Here is a 22,193-nt window from a genome sequence, read left to right on the forward strand (position 1 = left end):
AACAAAAACTTCGAAATTCATATTAATAAATTTATTAGTTCTCCTAAACTTAGTTTAAATTAATCTTAGTGAGGCCACATCCTTGAAAATAGATAATATATAGAAATTATACAAAGTTTTAAAACTATATGAAAAAATTAGAGAGATGCATTTCTAAATATATTGAAATTTTAGAAAATTTTATAAAACATATAGGGATCATAACTTTTTTTTGTAGGGGCATTTCCTATATTCATAGGATTATAAACAAAATATATGGGAAATTTTGTAATTTTCAAAAACTTTGGGGCTGGCCAAATCCCAATGTGGGTCCACCACCAGACATTCCCAAATGGCTTCATCATTTCTTAGGGAAATTCTCTATTAAGTCAACTTATGTTGCAATTGCTTTGAACTCTAATGGGACAAATAACACTCAAGGTTTTGTTTAGCCATCGAGAATTTTTAGATAAGAATTTTAAGTTTTAATATTAAATATTAAAATATTATATTTTAATATTATTATTATTTTAAGATTTGAAAAAGTAGAAAAAAAGTTAAATTGTTTATTATATTTTATATAGAGATTTGAGAAAGTTATAATGATGATATGAAAATTTTATATTTGAGATGAAAATTTTGTGTGGCCAAACAGACTAGTCTCACACAATTTGGAAAAACTCGGGTCTCTTAAAATTCATTATTGTTTAAAACTTTTAATCTAGAAAGTTATAAACAACATCTTACCCACCAGAACTTTGCTTAGCATTTATACTCCTCTCATAGAGAATAAAAAATATTGCCCCATTTGTCATATGAAAGATGAAATTCTAACCCATTTGTTTCTAATTATCTATATTCAATGATTCTTTGGAGGCAATCACCATGGCCTCTTAACATTTCCTTATTAGCTAACCAAGGCATCATCAATTGGATAAATCTGATTCTAGCCCCAGCAACAACATGAACATCTCGTCTAATGAGATACAATACTTCCAGTTATTTGTTGTTCTTGTTATGAATAACCTCTAGTTCACCAAAAATAAAATTACTCACGATATACAAAATCCTTCTATAAAGCAATTTGTTTCTAAAACCATTAGATGCTACAAAGACCACTTTCATGCCTTGGCCATGAAATCCTCTAATAATAACCTCGTATCAAGCCACCTCTTATTTGTTGTTCTTGCTATGAATAACCTCTAGTTCACCAAAAATAAAATTACTCACGATATACAAAATCCTTCTATAAAGCAATTTGTTTCTAAAACCATTAGATGCTACAAAGACCACTTTCATGCCTTGGCCATGAAATCCTCTAATAATAACCTCGTATCAAGCCACCTCTTATTGAAAACCAATTTTCTATAACAGTGATGTGTCGGTCATATCAAAATGTAGTAGATTTGCAGCAATATGCAAAAATAAAGATGAATCCCTTAAGTTTGTTATAACTTGTTTCACAACCAGCACCAATCCAAACCAAGGAGAAGCAAAAGCAGAATTCATATGTATTCAAGAAAAGCACTCACAACAACTTGGGAAGGTCTTAATAGAAGGGGACTCCGCAGTGGCAATCAAAACAATAAATAATTCTCAAAAAGCTACAAACTAGGATATGGAAGAAATTGCTAGGGATACAAGATTCCTTCTTAGAGTCTTTGAAATTTGGGGAGCAATCAAAATATTTCGATCTCAAAATTGATGTGCTCATTCCATTGTACAATAGGTTCATTCCAACAAAATGTATTAAAATATCCCACTCATCAAGATCCCCCAATGCTTATTATTTTTCCATAGTGGAAAAGAGTACTCTTCCCTTTAATTTTCTTCCTTAGTTTGTATATAATGAACATACTTTAGCTACAAAGGGATTATACAAAAATAAACCTGCAAACTGATATGGCTTTATACGGTACATCAAATTGAAAAGTTACATTAATATAAAGTAGATCTAACGGATTCCATGAAACTACATCAATTTGTGGATTTATTTTGTATAATCTTTTTGTGTCTATAATAAATCTCATTTGCAAAGAAAAAAAAAAAAGTAACATACCATGTTTGTTATGGCCTTTAACCTTGTTATCAAACCAACTTAAATGTCGACTAGCTAGCAGTAGTGCAGCAAAAATCGGCCTTTCTAGCTACAAGCCTTGAAGGGAAGATAAACGTAGATGTAGTTGGAGTTTTCATATTATTTATTTAACTTATGCACAATGAATAAAAAGCAAGTTGTACAAATACCAAAGGTTGGGGGGGGGGGGGGATAGGGCCATCCAAACCACCTAGTTACCTACATGGATCACCAGTCTCCACCCATTCTAGCTACAGAGATTGCAAATTTGTGTTGTGAGAGAGATAGAAGAGAGAATTTTCCTTTTTCGCCTAAATGTTCAGTATCTGTTGAAATTAGTACGAGTAGGAAATCAGATTCTAACAACCCAAAAAAGAAAAAGGACCAAAGAAAGAGGAAAAAGAAGAATTATGAAGAAATCCCACCTAAAACCTTGTTAAACTACCCAAACCATGCACCTATCTATTAATACAATTATTACTATTTTACTAATTATATATTATCATTATAATAATATACTTACCATACAATTGTCTGGCATAAAATATTCAAAACGCTCCACCCTGGAATAGGATTTCCCACTAACCTTCTCCATAGCCCTCTGGCCTGCAAAGCCCGGTACCCCCTGCTACACACTTGATTTGCAAAAAGAAATGGTGGCAAGGTTGCTTGCTCTATATGTTCATGCAAATAACTGCATCTAGAATTAGCTTGCTTTATATCTCATACCAAGTGAAAGGAGTATAGTTGATATGGGATCCTACGTTATTTTAGAGAAAATGATTCTTGATCTTTGTATTGACTATCCCTTAGCTTTTAGAATATGAACTTAGATGTAGCTTAGATTTCGCGTAGATTAATGGTCATACAATGATTTTTAGACTATATAATGTTCTTAATTTTTATTTTTTATATTATTTTGTATGTTTTTCTTATGACAAGCGATATGTTACCTCAATGTTTTTGCTAAGTACTTAATGAGGATATTGACGGATGAACCATTTTTTAAGTATATTAAACCTAAAGGTTAAAACTAAATTTGTGTAAACCCAATGATATTTTTTAAGAGGAAAACTAATGGTTAATTTTACTTTTTTTTATTGCCTAACAGTTCATCTCACCTTTTAAAACTAATGCCACAATTCTACGTTAAAAAAAAAAAAGTAAAATTAAAAATTAAAACTCAACCGGATTAAAAATAAAAAAAGAGCCTCGCTAGAAGGAGGGCTTGAACCTCCGACCTTGTGGTTAACAGCCACACGCTCTAACCAACTGAGCTATTCCAGCTATGTATAATGGGTGAGTTATTTATCTTATTTAACTCAAATCTTCTTCAAAAGCTTTACAAAAAGATCCATTTTTATCGCAAATCAATCTTCTTTTGCAATATTATTTAACTGACAGATTCTTGTGTTTCTGTGCAATACTTGAAGATCTTATCCTATCTACCAAGGGCATGAGCTTTTGAAACTTCTCTACGCCCCTCCTGTAATCAGATCATTCCTGCAGAGAAAGCAAGCCACTCAAAAAGGCAAGAAAAGTATCATAAATGGGTTACCTTACAGGGTGAAAGAGCGCCATAAAATAGTGGCACAAAAATGGTCACAAGAACAGCACAGATATAGGTCACCACCACCATGTGGCAATAAAAATTTACCATTAATGTCTTATGATACACAGCTTAGAAGCCTGTGAAAAGCAAGTAACCTACATCATCACACACGCAAACTTCCACCTAAAAACTCACCAACTCCAGCTTTATAACGGCACCATTTTCATTGCTTTCTCACACTCCCCAAACTCCACGCCCCTATATTCACAAGGTTACAAAATTCTCTGGGCCCTCCCTTCCCCTCTTCACACGAAACCTAAGGTGCTCGTTTCTGTCCCTTTCTGTGATTCAGGTTTTCTCTTTGTCCGATCTGTGTCTGAGTGTTTCTGTTGAGATTGATTGTTTATTGGAAGCCTAATAAATTGGTTAACTCATCCTCTTTATACTCAGCCCCCACCACTGCTCTCAACACAGTTCATAAAAGTTCTCTGGGCACCGCCTCACCAGTCTTCTTCACATCAAGGTACTCATGATTTCTGATCTCCGTCTCTGATCTGTGGGGTTTGCACTGTCTTTGGATGTTAAGATTGGTTACTGATTAGTTCACAAACCGGATGAATCCCTTTTGTGCGTAATATTTATGGACATACATATAAGTACTGATCATTTAGACATGAGCTTTTTTATTATCACTTTGATTTCCACACTTCTGACATGTATTTCTCACACTGATTTGTCATAATATTAGGAGAAGATCGTCAATATAATATATTACATGTTGGGTGATGAACTTCGGTTGTTTTACGTACATTAGTTTAAAACCTTATACCTCTCTCGTGGATTATTATAAGATACGACATTGTAATGAGTGTTTTTAAGAATCTCAACATATTCTCCTGCCTATAGATGGAAGAGAAGGGACAATTGAAAGACAAGTCACTTCTATGGTCATTAGATTTTAAAAGGGATGTTTAGATGAAATATTTTCTTAAAATTATCAACAAAAAGGAAATGGGAAAGACTTTGTAAGGATGGGTTTTATAAAAAGACCATTAAAAATATGTTTGGGATCATGAAAGTTTTGTGAGAGGATGGATTTTCGAGTTTTGTCAAAATGGTTCTTGTTTATTTTTGTAACAAAATTAGGGCAAAATGTTTTGATGATCGAAATTGTTTCAGCGTAAAGATCCTGTTTAGATCAAAAACAAGAAAGTTTTTCAAAAACTTCATATTACCAAACATGCATGACAGATCACCTGACCCTCGAGAGGCCAGGCAACGCATTATTTCTGGGTTCACACACAAAAATAAATAAATAAAATGTGTACTAATTAAGGAATGAATGTTCCAACTGATTTATGACATTCCATCCTCCTCACCTACATACTAAACAAACATAACACCTACGAAACAACATTAATTTGAGTTAAAAGTCCCAAACTGGATTAATGATTTTTCTTTTTCTTTTTTTATTAATCTGTCTGAATGAGATTTCACGATCTATCAGTGGCGGCATATATAAAACTGATAATCTAAGAGCTAGTATGGGAAGCAAAGCACCTGCAAGCTGGGCTTATCAATGGGGCACAAGGGAGGATTACGATGGCAAGCTGAGTAGCCAGGTGGGGCACGGCAGCAGCAGCAAGATGGATGGTGTCAAGTCTGCGGCTTCTGCGGGACTCTTCAAGGCCAAGGCTGCTGCAGTTGTTGGTGCCCAAAAGGTTAAGACTGGAACCTCCCTCGGGTTTAGATGGGTCAAGAATCATTATCAGAAAAGGGTCTCCAAATGATCACTATGATCATATTGTTTTCCATCTTCTTAATTCTATGATCAGTAATAACGTCTTGATTACCAGTCCAAAGCATGAATTATATATATAAATATATATATATATATATAAATATAGACTATATAGTTGTTCTAATTCCTGCATCTATTTTAATCTGTAATATTATTATTATTATTATGTTCTAATATTTTATGTACATTTTGATCACTTTTATATAATGAATTTGGCAGGGATCGAAACATGCTAGCTAGAATTAATCATACAATTGGTAGTCGTATGTCATTCTCTCCAATCATAAAAGGAGGTTGACTTTATCAAAAAAAATATTAAAAAATAAAAGGAGGTTGACAAACTAAGATTCTAGACAAACATCTAATTAAGCAGCATGCAGAATGTTTTCGTCCTTATTAAAATACTTATAAAAAAAAAAATCTCCATATTAATTAGTTCCTACTTAATTTATGGAATTAATTAGTAGAATGAATGATATATTATCTTGATTTGATTTTCATAATTATTAAATTAAGAGATTTAATTTAGAAGATATTTACTTTATTTCATCTCTATGTAATTTCGCTATAAATAGGAACTAATAATTTGTATTCAGCACAATTTATAATAGCAAAAATGTAGCCTTCAAATTCTATCTCCCTCATCTCTTCTCCATCTCCTTTTATATATATATATATATATATATATATTATATCGGTTCATGCTTTTGTAATTAATATGGCATATTGCTACGATGACACATATAAAAACTAATTTCTAATGAAAAGTTAATTATTTCTGATTTTAATTTCAAAAAACGAAAATCTTTCTATTAAAAATACTTGAAGCAGGCTAGCTATATATATTTATATTCTAATTTGTGAAACTCAGAACGATTTTATATATATATATATATATATGCTAGTCAGTGTATTTTATCTAAATTAAAATATATTAATTAGAATGTATAGAAATATCTATGTTTTTTTTTTCATTTATCTGTATTATTATCACTCTTTTATCGGTCCAACTTATATAAGATACCCTCCTAAATTGTCAGGCAACGACACGTGATGAAGTTGGTCCAACCTATGTAGATTTGGGCTGCTGAGTTAAGAAATTAAACTAGAGAGCTCAGGCCCAACTCTACTTCCAAGAAAAGTGTTAAAGCCCATGCTCTTTTTCTTTTGTTTTCTTTTCTTTTTTATTTTTTTATTTTTTGTTGGATAATGAAAGATACATTAATACTAAATCAAATATATAAGAGGGGAGATGGGTTTCCTAGCCTATACAAAAAATTCATTACATTGAGTGCAATACTAGGAGGGAGAGGACTGAATGAAAAAAAAAGGGTGGTGATGAGCCATAGGTGCAGGCTCATGTTAACCAGCTAAGCCAAGTAACCATTAAAATCGATTACTTTGATACTACAAGTGAATCGAGCTATTTTGACTTCAAGAGAACACTAGCTAAGTCATGCAATATTTTTTGTAGAAAATATCTCCTTCGAAGTTGTACTTCCAACATAAGACTTCAATAACCTTGAGAGAAAGTACAAGTGGTGAGTCTAGTCTTAATAAACATCTACCACATATTAGTAATTCAAAAAGGATAAATAATATTTGCAGTCGTGGTTGTGCAAGCGGCGTGCAGTCGCTTTGAAAAAAATAAATTAATATGGGACCCACATGAAAAAAAAAACTAACTTTTTAATCGTGGACCCCACTCTTTTTTAAAACAATTGCGCGGCGTTTACAATTTCACTACTGTATGTAGCATTGCTCTTCAAAAAGGGGCTGCTTCAAAAGGAAAAAACTAAATTATACATGTATTCTTTGTCAAAAAAGTCTCTTTAATTTAACTACAGTCCCCTTGTCTCACCCCCACATGAGCAAGGGAGACAATTTGGACTCCAAAATCCCGACACCGCCCTTCATGGGCATGGGCCCCTATCCGGATGTAGGGGCAAATTGGCCCCTACAACCATTCACCCCACCTTGCCCACCCATAACAAAAAGGTGAATAGATCCACACAAAAAAAAAAAAAAAAAACACAACAACAACAAAAAATTCACAAATCCATCCCTAAAATTCATAGATCCATCATCCAACAATTACAAACACAAATCGAAAAAATAGCAACTTTATGCTTCGATAAGATCACAGCATGGTTATGGATCTGAGCAAAGAACCACAACCACAAATGGCATTGAGTTTATTCGCAAAACCCACTACCACGCTATGGCCCATGGGTGTTCGAGACACCATGTCTCAGTCACAGACTTAATAGCTTCAGCCTTCAAAAAGAACAAGTTGAGGAGAAGAGGAGAAAAAGTAGAAGAAGAGAGGAAATTGAAGAGTGAAGAGAATGGCAGAGGGAGAGAGAGAGAGAGAGAGAGAGAGAAAAGAGAGGAATGAGAACAAATAACCTAGCATTTTTTCTTTATATAGTACTTCTTAGCCAAACACCTAAGCAACACCGTTTTAAATTTTTTTTCAAAACAATGTCATTTTATTAATAAAATGGTTTTTCTTGATGGGATCCATATTTTTATAAAATACTAGTAGTGGAGCAAACGTCCTTGCTCTAGTTATGAAAAAATAACCTAATAATAAAATAATATACATGTCAAAATAAAGTAACATACACATCATAATAACATACATGCCAAAATAAAATTATTTTCATTTAGTTGTATTTTCGTGTATTTTAATTAAATGATTATTTTATTTAATATATTTAGTGGCTCTGTTGTTTTAATTTTAACGTGTTTTTCATTGTATTATTTTAAAATTTATAAGTTATGAAATTTATTTTAATATTCTTTTTTAATATTAATTATTATTTTACATTTAAATTACCCTTTACTTTGAATTATTTTATTATTGGGTTTAATTATTTTATTTTAATAATATTGAGCTGTAGTGTTTTTATTTATTTTTATTGTACTTTTTTTACCTCGTTAGACTTCTATTTTCGGTGGGCTTTACTTTAGTGTATTTTTCCTTTAATATGAATTTTATTTTAAAATTAAAAAAATGAATTATTTTTTATTTTTTATTTAAAAGTTTAAAAAATTATAATGATTAATTTAAAAATATTTATGTTTATATTTAATAAAAATAATCCATTCTAACAAATATGAAGGAATATTGAAAAAATTTTAGTCTTTATTTTTAATAGTTAAAATTTCATAAAAAATATCACATCTCATTTAGTATCATTCCAGTGTATCTAAAAATTAACAAAACTCATTTTAATGGAAGCAAATAAAATAAACTAATACATCATTTACGAACATAGAAAAGTTTTACACTGGATTATACAATAGCAGTAGAAAAGATAAAAATATCAATAAAACGTTGTACATAATTTTGAGGATTTTAGTACCCTTTGGATAAAGCTCGTAACAGGTCCGATGAAAATCACATTTTAACAAGAAGTAATAAAAATCCACCACGTAAGACATGTAGCAAACCAAAATGAGAAAAACTTAAAATAGGTTGGGTGTTCATTTCTCTTTTACACCCAGCAATAAAAGTGCAACACGTGGTGGACTTATTGAAGTTATGGTAAGTGCACATTCATTCTCTCCTCTCCCTTTTACCTTCTCCTTTCTCTCTTTCCTCTACACCCCAAAGCCCTCTCTCAAACCCAATTTCTCATCAGCATCTCTCGGTAGTTGATAAATTAGAGTGGCAATTGTTTAATCTAATGGTTGGTGAAAATAAGAAAACAAAAATAAAACTCAAGATCTTTTCTCAGCAAACCAAATAGAAATAAATCCCACATTTTCTCACCATCCAAACAGCAATACATTTTCTTAGCATCCAAACAAAGATATGTTTTTTCAGCATTCAAACATAAATTTGATTAGAATTTAGTTCTGGATATGATCTAGAAAACTCAGATGACATTATCCATTAAAAAGTAAAACTAAGAAAGAGAACACAAATTACAAAAAAAATTAAACTCGGAGTTGTAAACGCAAAAATAGAATAAAAAAGAAGAAAGAAATCGGATAAAAGAAAAGAAAAAAAGAGAGATGCAAACCACAATAATTTATTCCTCCATAGTCACATAAAAAGTACAGCTTCTCCTTTCAGAGGGAGAGAGAGAGAGAATTCAAAAAGAAATAGAAAAAGTGGTCTTAAAGAGCAGAAATCTCTGCCTGAAGTTGTTGGAGGCGTCTTTCTCACTTTTTCCTCTCAACTTTCTCGGCAATATCCTATCCATCAAGACCTTCCTCAATCATATTCTATTGTTTTAGTGAGAGAGAGTATTTTAGTGAAAGAGAGAGAGCAGGAATATCAACGAGGGATGGGGAAAGAGAGGGAGAGAGAGAGGGCAGAGAATGGGTGAACCTGGCTAGTAGCAACTCGGCCATGGCGTGCATGGTCTGGCCCTTGGGGTTGTAGCTCAAGATGCGAGTCTTCCAATACAAAAGGCTGCCGACTATCTGACATAGTTGCAGTAAATGACCAAAATATTTACTTTTACACGAACATAAAAGCATTACGCGAAGGTTAAAGAGATTATACAAAACACACGGACAAAATAAACAGAATGGGAAATGTACTGTTCATTCCTGTAGTAATGATATAGACCCTTATTATTATAAATAGATATATATATATATATATATATATATATATGAACGGGGCCAGGGTTGGGCAGGCACGGGCTGCTCAAAGGGAACCAATAATTATTGAATGCATATGGGTTATGGACTCATACATGTTTAAAGGAGTAATTATCGAGATAAATACTTGCAGTACATGTTCAAAGTATTAATTAAGAGATGGTCAAATACCCTTGTAACAAATAAAGAGAGAATCAAATGGTTGCGACTAGAGTTGCATTATAGGTGTCAAAATGTTGCTACCCATGGTATTCCAAGTAAAGTGATCTTGTCCACCAGCATATACTTGGCTGGGGCGGAATGAAGACCCACTGGCCCCGGGGCTTAGCTTGTTTTGCAACCAATCGTGTACGGCCCAAGCTCTGTCTTCAGAAGCAGCATAATTGGAAAGCAACCTTTGATAGGTACTGTATATATACTTGGCCATGGTCGAATATTGTTTTCATTCTACTCTCCCTGTTAGAGACTAAATTGACTGGTTCTGACCCTTCGAATGCCTGTCACTCGTAATAAGAGAAGAAATAAAACAAAGAAGAGATAAACTAAAAAAAATTGCCTCCTAAAAAATAAAAAAAAGGCTTTACAAGCAAGTTGGATTCCATTACTTTAAGGTAAAAAACAAATATCTCTATAAAAAGAGGAAATCTCTACAAATGAAGGGCTCTAAGTACGACTTCTCAACGCCTAAACTAAATTCTTCCATCGTATTAAGTGACATGTGAAGCTATGAGAGATTGTAAAATCATCAATCATAGTGAATTTTACCCCATACAACCTGTAGACATAGACTTTATGCCGAACTACGTAAATCTCTATTTCTTTTTTTATTTATTTTTATTTGCTTATTTGTTATTTGTTTTATGGATTAATGTAAAAAGCATTATATTGAAGCCAGAATTATCATCATGAGCCGGGGATAATTCTTTCCTTCCTTCCAATCTGTTGTGTAAATTAAGACATTAACACTCCCTTTCATCCAATGTAGTCAGGATACTTCCAAGATCAACAAGTTCACCATTTTGATGAGAGCAAAGATAGCAAAAATAGGGATAATGCTTCCAAATACTAAGAAAAATAAGTTAAGGAGGACTTCCCGAGAGCGAAACGTTACACCAGGATAGAGAGTGAAGATATGGCTTAGTTTGGATTGAGAAATATTTTCAAATCATCTTATTTTATCTCATCTAATTAATATTACAATTTTCACAAATTTTTACATAAAATATAATAAATAATTCAATTTTTTCAAATCTCAAAATAATAATAATATTAAAAAATAATATTTAAATAATATTTTATTCAACTTTCGATTTTTATTGTAAATACTCATCTCAACTGACAATCCAAACTTATTTTTCGTTCTAAATCTTATCTTTTTTCTCGCACCTGATGACATGACATATAGCAAGTGTGATTCATAATGACAAATTCAAAATTAAGAACAATTAGGCTATAAATGACTAAAAGTAGTCTGTTTTTCATCTTTACTGAAGGATTGCAGGCAGACAGCAACATTGGAAAGCATAAATATATGCATCGTTTGCAAAAGTGAATGAACAACTGAACCTACGAAGTGCCCCATGGGTGGTTGGTTGGATACCAAAAAGCAAAAGATTCTTTCGGTTTGATTCATAAATGCCGATGGAACAGAACCAACATCCCTCTTCCCCTACTCCATCCTCCATAAATGCTACATTAAAAGCTGCAGATTTCTCCTCGTGAGCTTTTTTCACGATTCTTGTAGCTTCTCAAATTAATACTCCAACCTCCCTTTGTTGTTGGGTAGTTGGAAATTTTAAATGCAACTCCTTCAATGCTACCATCGCCAGCCCTCTATTTTTGTTGCATATCGGGGACTGCCTTCTTTAAGACATCTCTCTCTCTCATTTATATATAGGATCATCACCACCCTCACAAAGCATTGTCCTCACTCATATTTAGAGCTAGCTAGCCACTCTCACTGCCACATAAGAAGAATTTCATTTTCTTCATATGATCTGAAGACTACCCTTTTAAGTTTTTTTCTTGTTAACCTGTAGAAGAACTAATAGTTTGATCTGTGTGTAGGATTTTTGCAGAGGTGCAGAAGTACGGTTTCTGAGAGTAAACATGGTGATCTATGGGAGAATGGATCCGTTTAACGGGATATTGGTCCGGTTCAATAAGAAAGCGGTGCTCAAAATGACTCGGGCGCTGCTTTTTGATTGAGCCGTGCCAATATCACGTTCCGCTGCTCCCAAGTCCTCATATCTCTTATCAAGGATGCGAAGCGCCAGGCCTTGCTACTTCTCTCTTGTCCGGCTTCTCGGTTGGGGATCGAAGGTGATTAAGTCATGTTTCAATATTCTTTCCTTTTTCCTTCTATCTTTATAACTCGATCGGCCATATATACCATTTTTTTTTGTCAATGATCATCATGGATTGGGGTTATTAATTAAGAGCACTCTCTTTGCAAGATATATGTCGAACGCTGGGTCTTTATCATGAGGATATATGGTCGTAGCAACTTAAAATTAGTTCATTTAGAAGAAGAAGAAGAAGAAGAAGGCTGCTGCATGGGGAACCGATCCTCCATAGTCTTTTATATCTCAAAGAAGAAGGCGTCTGCGTCCTACGTACTGTAAATAGTCTTAATTTCCTGATCATCTTGTTCACCTGCATGCCTTCTGTCATTTATATATGGAAAGTTATGCAAGGAAATCCATTTACGTAAATCCATTTTTTCCTCCTTAGTTTACGTATGTGTTTAGTTTTAACTAAAAGCTTCATTAACATATCATGTCTTCCTGTATGATGTAATGATGATTTTCCATTAAAGTAAAAGTATATATAAACTAAACTTCATATTATTAAGTAGAGAATCTTTAGATCCCTTCTTACATATACTAAGTAACTGAACTCCACAATTATTAATATCTTGGCTGTGCTTCTAAATAACTTGCATGTTCTTCCCATTAAAATACAATATTTATATCTGTTTTCCTTTCATTTGAAGATGTATTACAACGCCGGAAATCATAGACAACCGAGAGATCTAAGTTATCAGGAGTCAAAACGAACTGAGACACGATGCAGGTAGAACTTTGGAAAGAAACCATTGAGAGAGTACTTTCTTCAAATTCATCAATTCTTGAAAAACAGAAAATAAAAAACTAAAACGTAAGGAAGGAATCTGGTGAGCAAAAGCCACCAAACATTCATATTTATTGGGAGCTTGACAGCCATGGGAACTGTTAACTTACAAAATGGCCCTCCAAGCATCAAAGAATGGGTGGTGATCGTCCCTTCCTTTCTTTTTCAGGCTGCTACTATGGTCAATCTCCTCTCTTAAAATGCAGAATGTCCATGTAGCAAGTCCCCCCCCCCCCCCCCCCCCCCTCCTCTCTCTCTCTCTCTCCGTGTAAATAACATTATCTCTATACTCCCACCAAAATACAGATAAGAAAAAATGGACGGTCGCTTCAACACTACTCTAGCTGCTTATAATCCTCCTGAGTTTGGAAGAAGTAATCCAAGCTACATGCCTCTCAAAAAGAAGCACTCCACAAAGCATTTTCACCTTCCCCACAACGCCGATGAACCTCCTTAATCCTGTCAGCAGACTTGCAAATCCCACTGCAGCTCCAATCAAATGAAGCTACACAGATGTTTCCTGCCTGGGCCTTCCACTCGCAATCTGCAGCAATAAGGATCCAATTGTGTTCTCAGAGTCAGTGAGTAAGAAAAATAAATAAATACAAGGCAGTGCCTTCTCCATAGATGAAGAAGATGGTTACCCAGACCAGTAGAATAAAAGCCAATACGCCATTTGACTAGTTGTAAACACCATTAATGCTTTTCATATACTTTTAAACATATCATTTATAACATTTTAAGATGGAAGCCACCATACAGACTATTTGACATTATAGATATTATTGGAATCACAAGAAAAGTAGAAATTCATGAGTGATTGGAGTAAACTGCACACAATCAAGGCAAATCTCACCAACTAGTGAATCTGCTAGTTGAGTATAGATGTCACTAACGCAGACAAACATAGTGATATGTTTACCGTTCAATTCAATAGGGGTCCCATCTGGGGTCCATTGCAAGGTATCTTTATTGGTTGCGCAGTATATATTTTCCAGGACCCTAGTGTAAGTTCCTCCTACCTTCTATAGACATTAAACATAAAAAATCATGGAATTTCATCCAGCCAATTCAATTTTTTTCGTTTAGTGCATCTCTTCCAAGACATGATGGACTTTCCCCATGCTAGAAATGAATTTGTGAACTACTTTCTTCAGGTAGAGAGTAATTTCAGTTCACACGACTGCATATATATTCATAAATTAATTCATAGATTTTAAGAAAGTAGGACTTTACCGGGTGGAGTGCCACAACATAGTCTCCGATCATCGATGTGCTCCACATCAAGGCCAATAAACCATGATCCCAGTGAGACATCTTCATTAGCATACTTGTGTAGAACATGCCTGAAATAATTATGTGACAACCAACGTTAGTGCAAGAAAGAAAGCCAACAACCATCATGTCCCCGTATTAGCATCTATTTCGAGTAAGGATAAGTGATCTTACTGGTTTATCGATATGTATGCTGCCAGATCTCTAGAAATAGCATAGAGCTGTCCTGTAGCATGCCGGAAATATTTGTTCCCTGCCTCACCAAATTTCCAATACTCGGGTTCATGGTATCTCACTCCCCTGTATAATAAAATGGGAAGTTATAAAATATTGTTCTAATTAAAAAATAAATAAAATGGTAAGAAACTAGGAGGTAATTATCAATTCATAAGAAAGAAAGCGGGGCGGGGGGAGCCTCACTTTTGATTAAGGACAGGACCAGATTTCATGCATCCAATATATACCCGTGGTTTTGGTCGATGTCTAACTAGAGTCTCTCCAAGTGTTGCTGCAGAAATTTGAAATGAGTTGGAGTCAATGTAACAAAGAGCTACATATAAACAAGCTGCAGAATTACTTAGTGATATAAATCCACGTTGATCAAAGGTTATGGATCTTTGAGGCATCAATAGGGCTTGATATTGTTCCAAAGGTGAAAAGTTATCACAAATTAAGGTCATTGCTTGAAATAATGATTGCAAACCTCGGATTGAGTTGCAGTTCTCAAACAAGAAAGAATACAAATTTGAATGATTCTAACGGAATATGGCGCCCACAAAGTTATTCTAGTAAAGAAAGAATTGAGTCACCTATATTTACATGGACATCATCATCAACTTTGATGTAGAAATCCGCATCCCACAAAGCGACAGCAGTAGAAAAATAGGCCTTTGTCTTGGCAGACAATTCCAGGTAACCTTCTACATGGTCCTGGTCACATTTATTACAGATGTGAAGGCAAATGGATATTTCTTTTTACATAATTAATATGATAAAAAAAAACTTAAAGTGGTAATAGTTTAGACAAAAAAACATGGAAAGACAAGATATGAATGTATTACCAGCCTCAGGAAATCTCCATGCTTTCTGTCCTCTGCTCCAATAGCTCTGTCTAGAATACCCCCTGATGTGGCACTAAATAATGACATAAAAAATGTTAAATTGATCATCCATACATAATGTCTGAATTTCTTGGGGTTTTATAGTGTCTATATCCAGTTGGAAAAAGAAGGCAATGCAGGTGAAAGTGTCCTGGACGCAAGTTTTAGCTGATAGACTAATATTGTCATCATATAGAATTTCTGAACTACTAGCAGGAAAAATTTGTATCCAGAAACAGTTTGCACGAAACAGTAGTGAACAGAGATTTAATTGTGAGATCAATGATCACACACTTTTGTTTCCAAGATATAGACTTATATTTCTGCCTCCAAAGGGAAAGAAAATAAAGATTAAGATCTAAGATTGCCCGGAGACCTTACAGAAGGACATATATGAGTGAATAATCTGTTTGTGCGTAGAAAGATTATCCAGTAAAGAGCTTGTAAGAAAGAGGATCAGATTGTAGCTGGGCAAGCAACTCAGATAAGCATTAGCACCCATCAGCTCTTATAGAAGAAGGAGCCCATGGTTTTTTAATCAAGAATTTATTATTATTATTATTTTTTTTTTCGAAAAGACGAAGGTCACATGTCAGGAAGTTAATTATTCCATGGATTTTCTGCTTATCAGTTAAAAAACTAAGCTGCTGTAGCAATTAACTTGTGATCTAAAGAAATTAATATGTGCAGGCATGCCTAATAACCTAGACAGTACAAATACAGTATCCATTTATCCACCTTTAGCATCAAGAGAGAATTAATACCCACCTATGACCAATGACAAAACGAACAATAATGCCCTTTTCTTCCTCCAGCTTCTTTCTCTTCTCACCTAATTCAGTTTTTTTCAGTAGATGGATCATCACAAACGAACCCAAATAAGCAACCAGAATGGCAAAAGAATACTCCAGATAAGCTAGGAGGAAGAGAGCAGGAAATAAAAACTATGAACCTTGTGGCATCCATGTTGCACGAACTGAATCTCTTCTCTTTCGGCTACTAAAAGCAGTATTAATTCCTATTACCATTAGATACCTTCTTTTCCCAGATGATTTATTCTTCATTACGTCTTGTGATAAAGGAGATCCACTTCGTATAGACTCCTGAGCTGCCCTTGCAGCAGCTAATTCCATCTCTAAGTTTGATATAGTCTTATCTAATGTCCTATGTTCAACATACGATTACATGTGTTATATTCAAAACACTAAATAACCAAATTTAGTGTTTAAAAAAGGTAATTGAGATAAATACATTATGTGTAGGTGTGCATAACTTACTGTATAGCATTATGAGTCTTAAAGACTTCCCCCATAATGTCCTTGGATTCATGCTTCACATCTTTTAGATGCAACTAAAGAATCCCGACCAGATTAAGAAAAAAAGAAAAGAACAAAAGAAATTCGGATGAGAAATAATTAAACACAGTGTTTAACTCAATTTTGAGAAAGAATTACACGATATCAAGCAATAGTAAGACGGAGATGCTCACAGCTTTTGGATCACAGCCCTCCGAAATCAGTTTTAATTTTTCAGCCTCCATTGCCGTTGTTCGCGTGAAACCTTTATGTTCAGGAACAGCCCACATCCTGCACCACTTTACTTTCATTATTAAAATGTCACAAAATTTGACCAACAAGTTTTATTTGCAACAACTGCAGCTATAATTTATCACAATTTAAGTTTTAAAGGAAGAAACACATCTCTAAGAACGTATATAACAACTTCTTGAACTAACTGAGACGTTAAAAAACACAAGCAGGTCAGACAACACCAAGAAATTTGCCCATAGAACTTAGGGGGATGACCGGAATTCTTGAAAATGCAAATCTTTCTGTGTTGAAAATTTAATATATAGCCATAATCAACGTTTTACTACAATCTATACCAACCATAGAAATAGATGAAGTCTATGCAAAGTTAAACACCAACAAACAAGCTACAATTGTGTCAATTAATTAATAATATAAATTAAAAGTACTTCCTTGGAATTTAGAGAGCTTTTGGGCGGCTAAGCCTAATATCAAAAAAAAAAAAAAACAAGGACTTCCAGTTAGCACCACCAGAGGCAAAATTAAGAATACAACATTGAATAAGAGCTGTCAGAAGCGTTCTGAGTTTTGATTAGAAAATGGGACAATTAAGAAGTTGTAAGCATTCTTCAAGGTCCACAAATCTGACAGATAAATAGCATTTATATCTTACCTGTATATACGGGTAGAAACAATAAAACTGAACCATCGATTAATGATAAAAATGCATTGACACAGATTTTTGCTGAGCATTCAGATTAGAATTGACGATTTCTGACTCCTAAGTACCCAGAGTGGTACAGTATGCAGGAATGGCATCTTCAACAGAAAATTAATACAGCTTACACCCATGGTAGATATCCCTTTTAGATCTACCTCACTTCAACAATCAAACGGGTAAAGTAAGTATATCGTAGGAACGAAAGTTAATAGAAGCCCAGATACTATATGTTATGAAATAACGAAACCCAGGTGAAAAATGCTCTCAATGCCATCTAGCACTAAAATTGATGAAAATTCAGAACAATCCAGCAATCCAAAACATATAAATCATTATGTTAGATACTACAAATTTGTTACCAAAACATAATAAATATTATACAGATCTCAGAATAAAAATTCAAACATAAATTGTTTTCAAGTAATTGAACTTATTTCAGGAAAATAAACATAATTTAACCAACTTGTCAATAACCACAAGCAACGAGCTTTCAAAAATCTGCAGCAACTGAAAATTAGAAGAAAGAATAATTCTTATTCATACCTATTGGTGAAGAGCATTCCAGCACAGAAGCAACCCAGACAGAGCAAAACCGCCCATTTTTGTGATACAACACTTCTAGAAGACTGCTCTCCTCTGCTTTTCCAAGACATTTTCAAGCAGATTCTCCTCTATTTCCAACCCAATAGCTATCTCAAGTGAAACCCATATACACTAGAAAGAATACTAGCAAAATTAAGGAGACCCGGAAGCAGCCAAGCCCAAGTGCTCACAATCAAATTTGAAAGCGAGCTCTGGAACAAGATTTTAAAGCAGGGCAAACGTACAGAGAGAGAGAGAGAGAGGAAAGTATCACAAAGAGAGGTCGCTCTGTTTTATAACTTCTCGGTTTGTTTTTTTCTCTCTCTCTCTCTTTATGCTTTGCTTTGTTCTGTGTCTCGCCGCCTCTCTCGTCTCTCTCTCTCTCTCTCTCTCTCTCTCTACGCTTCTTTGCAGACAAGGGAAGTTGGAACAGAAGCAAGTGAGAGCCCGAGCAGACTCCCTAACCGCCTATGCTCTTACTACCAAATTACCAGACGATCCTTGTCAGACCTTCATTTCATTGATGACCCCAGTAAGTTCCAGTCAAGTGACAATAACACCCTTCGGGCGGTTGTGTCTTTTACTTCACATACCTGTATTTTGCATCTTTTAACTTAAGCCGGTTTGGATACTTAACTTGTCTCATTATTATATTTTATATAAATTTTTAAATTTATATAAAATATAATAAATATTTTTATTTTTTTAAATTTTAAAATAATAATAATATAAAAATAATAATATTTTATTTAATTTTTATTTCAACTTACTATTTATAAACTGCATGTAAAAGTTAACATTTTATTTTTCTTTTAAATACATGGAGAGGGGATTTTTGATGCTTGATTCTCTTAACGACAAAGCAAGGTATTGACAATTGTGACTAAAACAGTTAGCATTTTGGTCGTACACACTATAATATGTTTTCATTTATAATAATATATTTTATTCTCAATTTCTTTCCAAACTCCTCATTTTAATATATTTCATTCTCTTCGTTAATTAAAATATATTATTTTAATACAAATAAACATTAATTTCAAAAAACTAGAATATCAAATGCATTACTCATATATATAATAATATATATATTATTATTATTATTATTATTTATCTAAAATTAACTTTGAAGGAGGACCTTCTTCTATTACTTATTCTTTCATGGAGAATTTATGACACCAAGCTTCAAGCACATGATTTTATTGCATTAATGGTGAGTTTATTTATTTATTTTCAAAGATAATTTCAAAAGGTTGATGGGTGGTCTAATAATGCGAAGTTTCTATTAGGCTTATAGGAAATAGAAAAACTTATGGTGAGGAATAAGGCCACGATGTAGACCATTAATTTACAAATGCATATATATATATATATATATATATATTATTAATTTATTTAAACTTAAGGATCGAAGTCTACGGGTGTTTGTTCAAAGTCTTGCAAATGATGTTAGCTAGGTCCATGCCAACCAAGCATGCACGCATCAACATATATAGGGAACTGTCCTTATGGTCCACGCTTTACTTTTGTCCATCTCCCTATTAATACTCTTAACATTAATTCTTTATTTGCGTCAAATAATAATATTAGTTACTATTCTTACCCACCACCACCCCCCCCCCTACCCTACTTAGGCTTATATTAAGTTTACGACATTTTTTTTTTATAAATTTATAAAGCAGACGTATGAAATAAATTTATAAGTTTGCGGTCCATGATAAGGTAGGAATATGCATTAGTTAAGTTTCTACATTATTTATTTATGAGTAAGGTTAGATACAGTTTTAAAGTGTGTAAGATTTGTGTACTCTTTTTTAAAATAAGATAAGGTTCATTATTAAAAAACAAACTATTTGAGCTTTAAGAAAATAAAATTAAAAAAAAAGATACTTATGATCTAGAAAACAAATTAAATAAGAAATTTATTATTTCGCATATCACATACCATATATCTTTTAATTTCTTTTTTTATAATAAATATGTGATATATGGATAATAAGTAAAATATTTTAATTAATTTAATAATAATAAAATAAATTAAAATATATAAATGTGTGAATTGTGATACGAGATAATGAGGAACACTTTCATACAAAGCCAAACCAACAAGTTAGGTGGGGATTTGGAAAAACTGCTCGGTTGCACATGATCAGATCTACAGGTGTACAACGTGGCAAATCCTTATTGGATGGGTCCCTTTACAACAGTACCTTACCTTTGTTCATGAATCGCATGACAAATTGCACACCAAGCTCACGTGGTTGCTGCAAAAGTCTGAAATCAACAATATCCGACACGTGCCATGATGAGGGGAGCCCACACTTAAATTGATGTTGCCTTGGCCGATGAAAAGGGCATCATCCCATCTTCTCGCACGTGGGGACATTTAAGGTAATCATCAGTATTTTAAATATTTTTCAATGAGATAAAATAATGTGTGATTATCGAAAAATAATATTTACAATCGTAATTATATAAATGTTGTGTAATATTTATTAAAAAAATGAATTAATAAAGAACTTATATAAAAAAATTAATTTTTTTAATCGTAGATCCTACTCTTTTTTAAAACGATTGAATAACATTTACACACTCAACGATTATATGTAATATTATTTTTTTTAATTATTAAGAAAGATAATTATAAACTGATTAAAGTAATTATTTAGGTTATTTTCCATTAATTTTTAAGATAAATAGATTATATATAAATTGAGAGGAAGGGCACGTTCATATTTATTGCGTTGGGGTAAATCATAAATGCTCTTGGAAACATGCGTCTTGGATTTACATGTAATGGACATTAAGATGAAACAGAGAATATAGCAATAATAAGATAAGATAAAATAAAAATAATAATATAGGATCAGGCTTTCTTCGAAATTCACGATAATTGGTCGGTTTGGACTGTTCGGTGGCCATAGACATATTTATTCAGTGAAATTTATGTAGAATTATGTCAAAATGAGTAGAAAAAAAATGGGAATTATTTGAAATAAAATAATTTCCAATGATAAAAATATTAATGATTCTGACATGCTGTGTGTTAAAATAAATAAGAAGAAAAAAGAGTGTTACCAATTTTGATTAAATGCAATTTAACAATTAATTTATTTAGTTTAAAAGCTTGTGTGTCATAATTAACTATATAAATTATAAAGGACGAAAGTATACATTTTTTATCTCAAACTTATACCATTTAACTGTTTTACTGTTAATTTGCACTTTTAAACTATTTTTGGACGTAGATAAAAAGTTGTTACAGTTTAATCGGAGTCTCTCTCTCTCTCTCTTCAAAAAATACTTCAGATTTGATTTTCGTCATATCGGAGCGTCCTCTTTCTCCTCCTCTCTCACCAAAAAAATTTCAGATTTGATTTTTGTCGTATCAGAGCGTCCTCTCTCTCCCTATCTCTCTCTCTCTCACCAAAAACAATGAGATTGGATTTTCGTAAGAGACACTCATTCTCCCTCTCCTCCTCTCTATTTTTAATTTCCTTTTATTCAAATTTAAAAGAGTCAAATCTATAATTTTTCAATAACTCTCAAAAGATACAAGTAATACAAGCTAGAAGACTCCCAAACTACAAAGTGTTTCGAAGATAGTGGCAGTTTTATAAAAATCACTATGCATGGTTCTCACTCGCCACTCACAATTATGCGTGGTTCTCATGCGCCACCTCTTCCAACAGCCTATCTTGCCACACGTGACAAATCATCCGAATTGCTACCACGAAATATTTCTTATTTAACATTTGTGGCTAAAAAGAAAAAAGCTTGTACCCTTCACTACCATCACAGATTTCAAAGTCTACTAGAGTT

General features: G+C 33.2%; 2 protein-coding genes, 1 long non-coding RNA gene and 1 other non-coding gene across 5 annotated transcripts; 2 read left to right on the forward strand and 2 right to left on the reverse strand.

Annotated features, from left to right (window-relative positions):
• Positions 1 to 3,269: 3,269 nt before the first annotated feature.
• TRNAN-GUU lies at positions 3,270 to 3,343 on the reverse strand. Its single transcript has one exon. It is a non-coding gene; the product is annotated as a tRNA-Asn (tRNA).
• Positions 3,344 to 3,710: 367 nt separating this feature from the next.
• LOC122303806 lies at positions 3,711 to 5,637 on the forward strand. Of its 2 annotated transcripts, none has more exons than XM_043115770.1 (3): positions 3,711 to 3,960; positions 4,059 to 4,131; positions 5,116 to 5,637. In XM_043115770.1, the coding sequence occupies exons 1-3, from the start codon at positions 3,726 to 3,728 to the stop codon at positions 5,396 to 5,398; spliced, it is 591 nt and encodes a 196-aa protein (XP_042971704.1). In that variant the 5' UTR covers positions 3,711 to 3,725; the 3' UTR covers positions 5,399 to 5,637. The 2 variants fall into 2 exon arrangements, 1 of the variants encoding a protein (XP_042971704.1); XR_006240829.1 differs by having other exon boundaries at positions 3,805 to 3,929.
• Positions 5,638 to 11,839: 6,202 nt separating this feature from the next.
• Positions 11,840 to 12,885, forward strand: LOC122303808. The gene is made up of 2 exons (XR_006240830.1): positions 11,840 to 12,354; positions 12,489 to 12,885. It is a non-coding gene; the product is annotated as an uncharacterized LOC122303808 (long non-coding RNA).
• A 223-nt stretch (positions 12,886 to 13,108) lies between these two features.
• On the reverse strand, positions 13,109 to 18,841 carry LOC122303807 (probable beta-1,3-galactosyltransferase 2). The gene is made up of 11 exons (XM_043115771.1): positions 18,333 to 18,841; positions 17,029 to 17,125; positions 16,817 to 16,890; positions 16,492 to 16,703; positions 16,308 to 16,371; positions 15,501 to 15,573; positions 15,249 to 15,369; positions 14,860 to 14,947; positions 14,614 to 14,739; positions 14,401 to 14,510; positions 13,109 to 13,708 (listed from the first exon to the last, which is right to left on the reverse strand). Exons 1-11 carry the CDS (start codon positions 18,440 to 18,442, stop codon positions 13,560 to 13,562), a joined length of 1,224 nt encoding a protein of 407 aa, XP_042971705.1. The 5' UTR covers positions 18,443 to 18,841; the 3' UTR covers positions 13,109 to 13,559.
• Between the last annotated feature and the right edge of the window lie 3,352 nt (positions 18,842 to 22,193).

This window comes from Carya illinoinensis, chromosome 3 (assembly GCF_018687715.1).
Source record: "Carya illinoinensis cultivar Pawnee chromosome 3, C.illinoinensisPawnee_v1, whole genome shotgun sequence".
Lineage (NCBI taxonomy): Eukaryota > Viridiplantae > Streptophyta > Magnoliopsida > Fagales > Juglandaceae > Carya > Carya illinoinensis.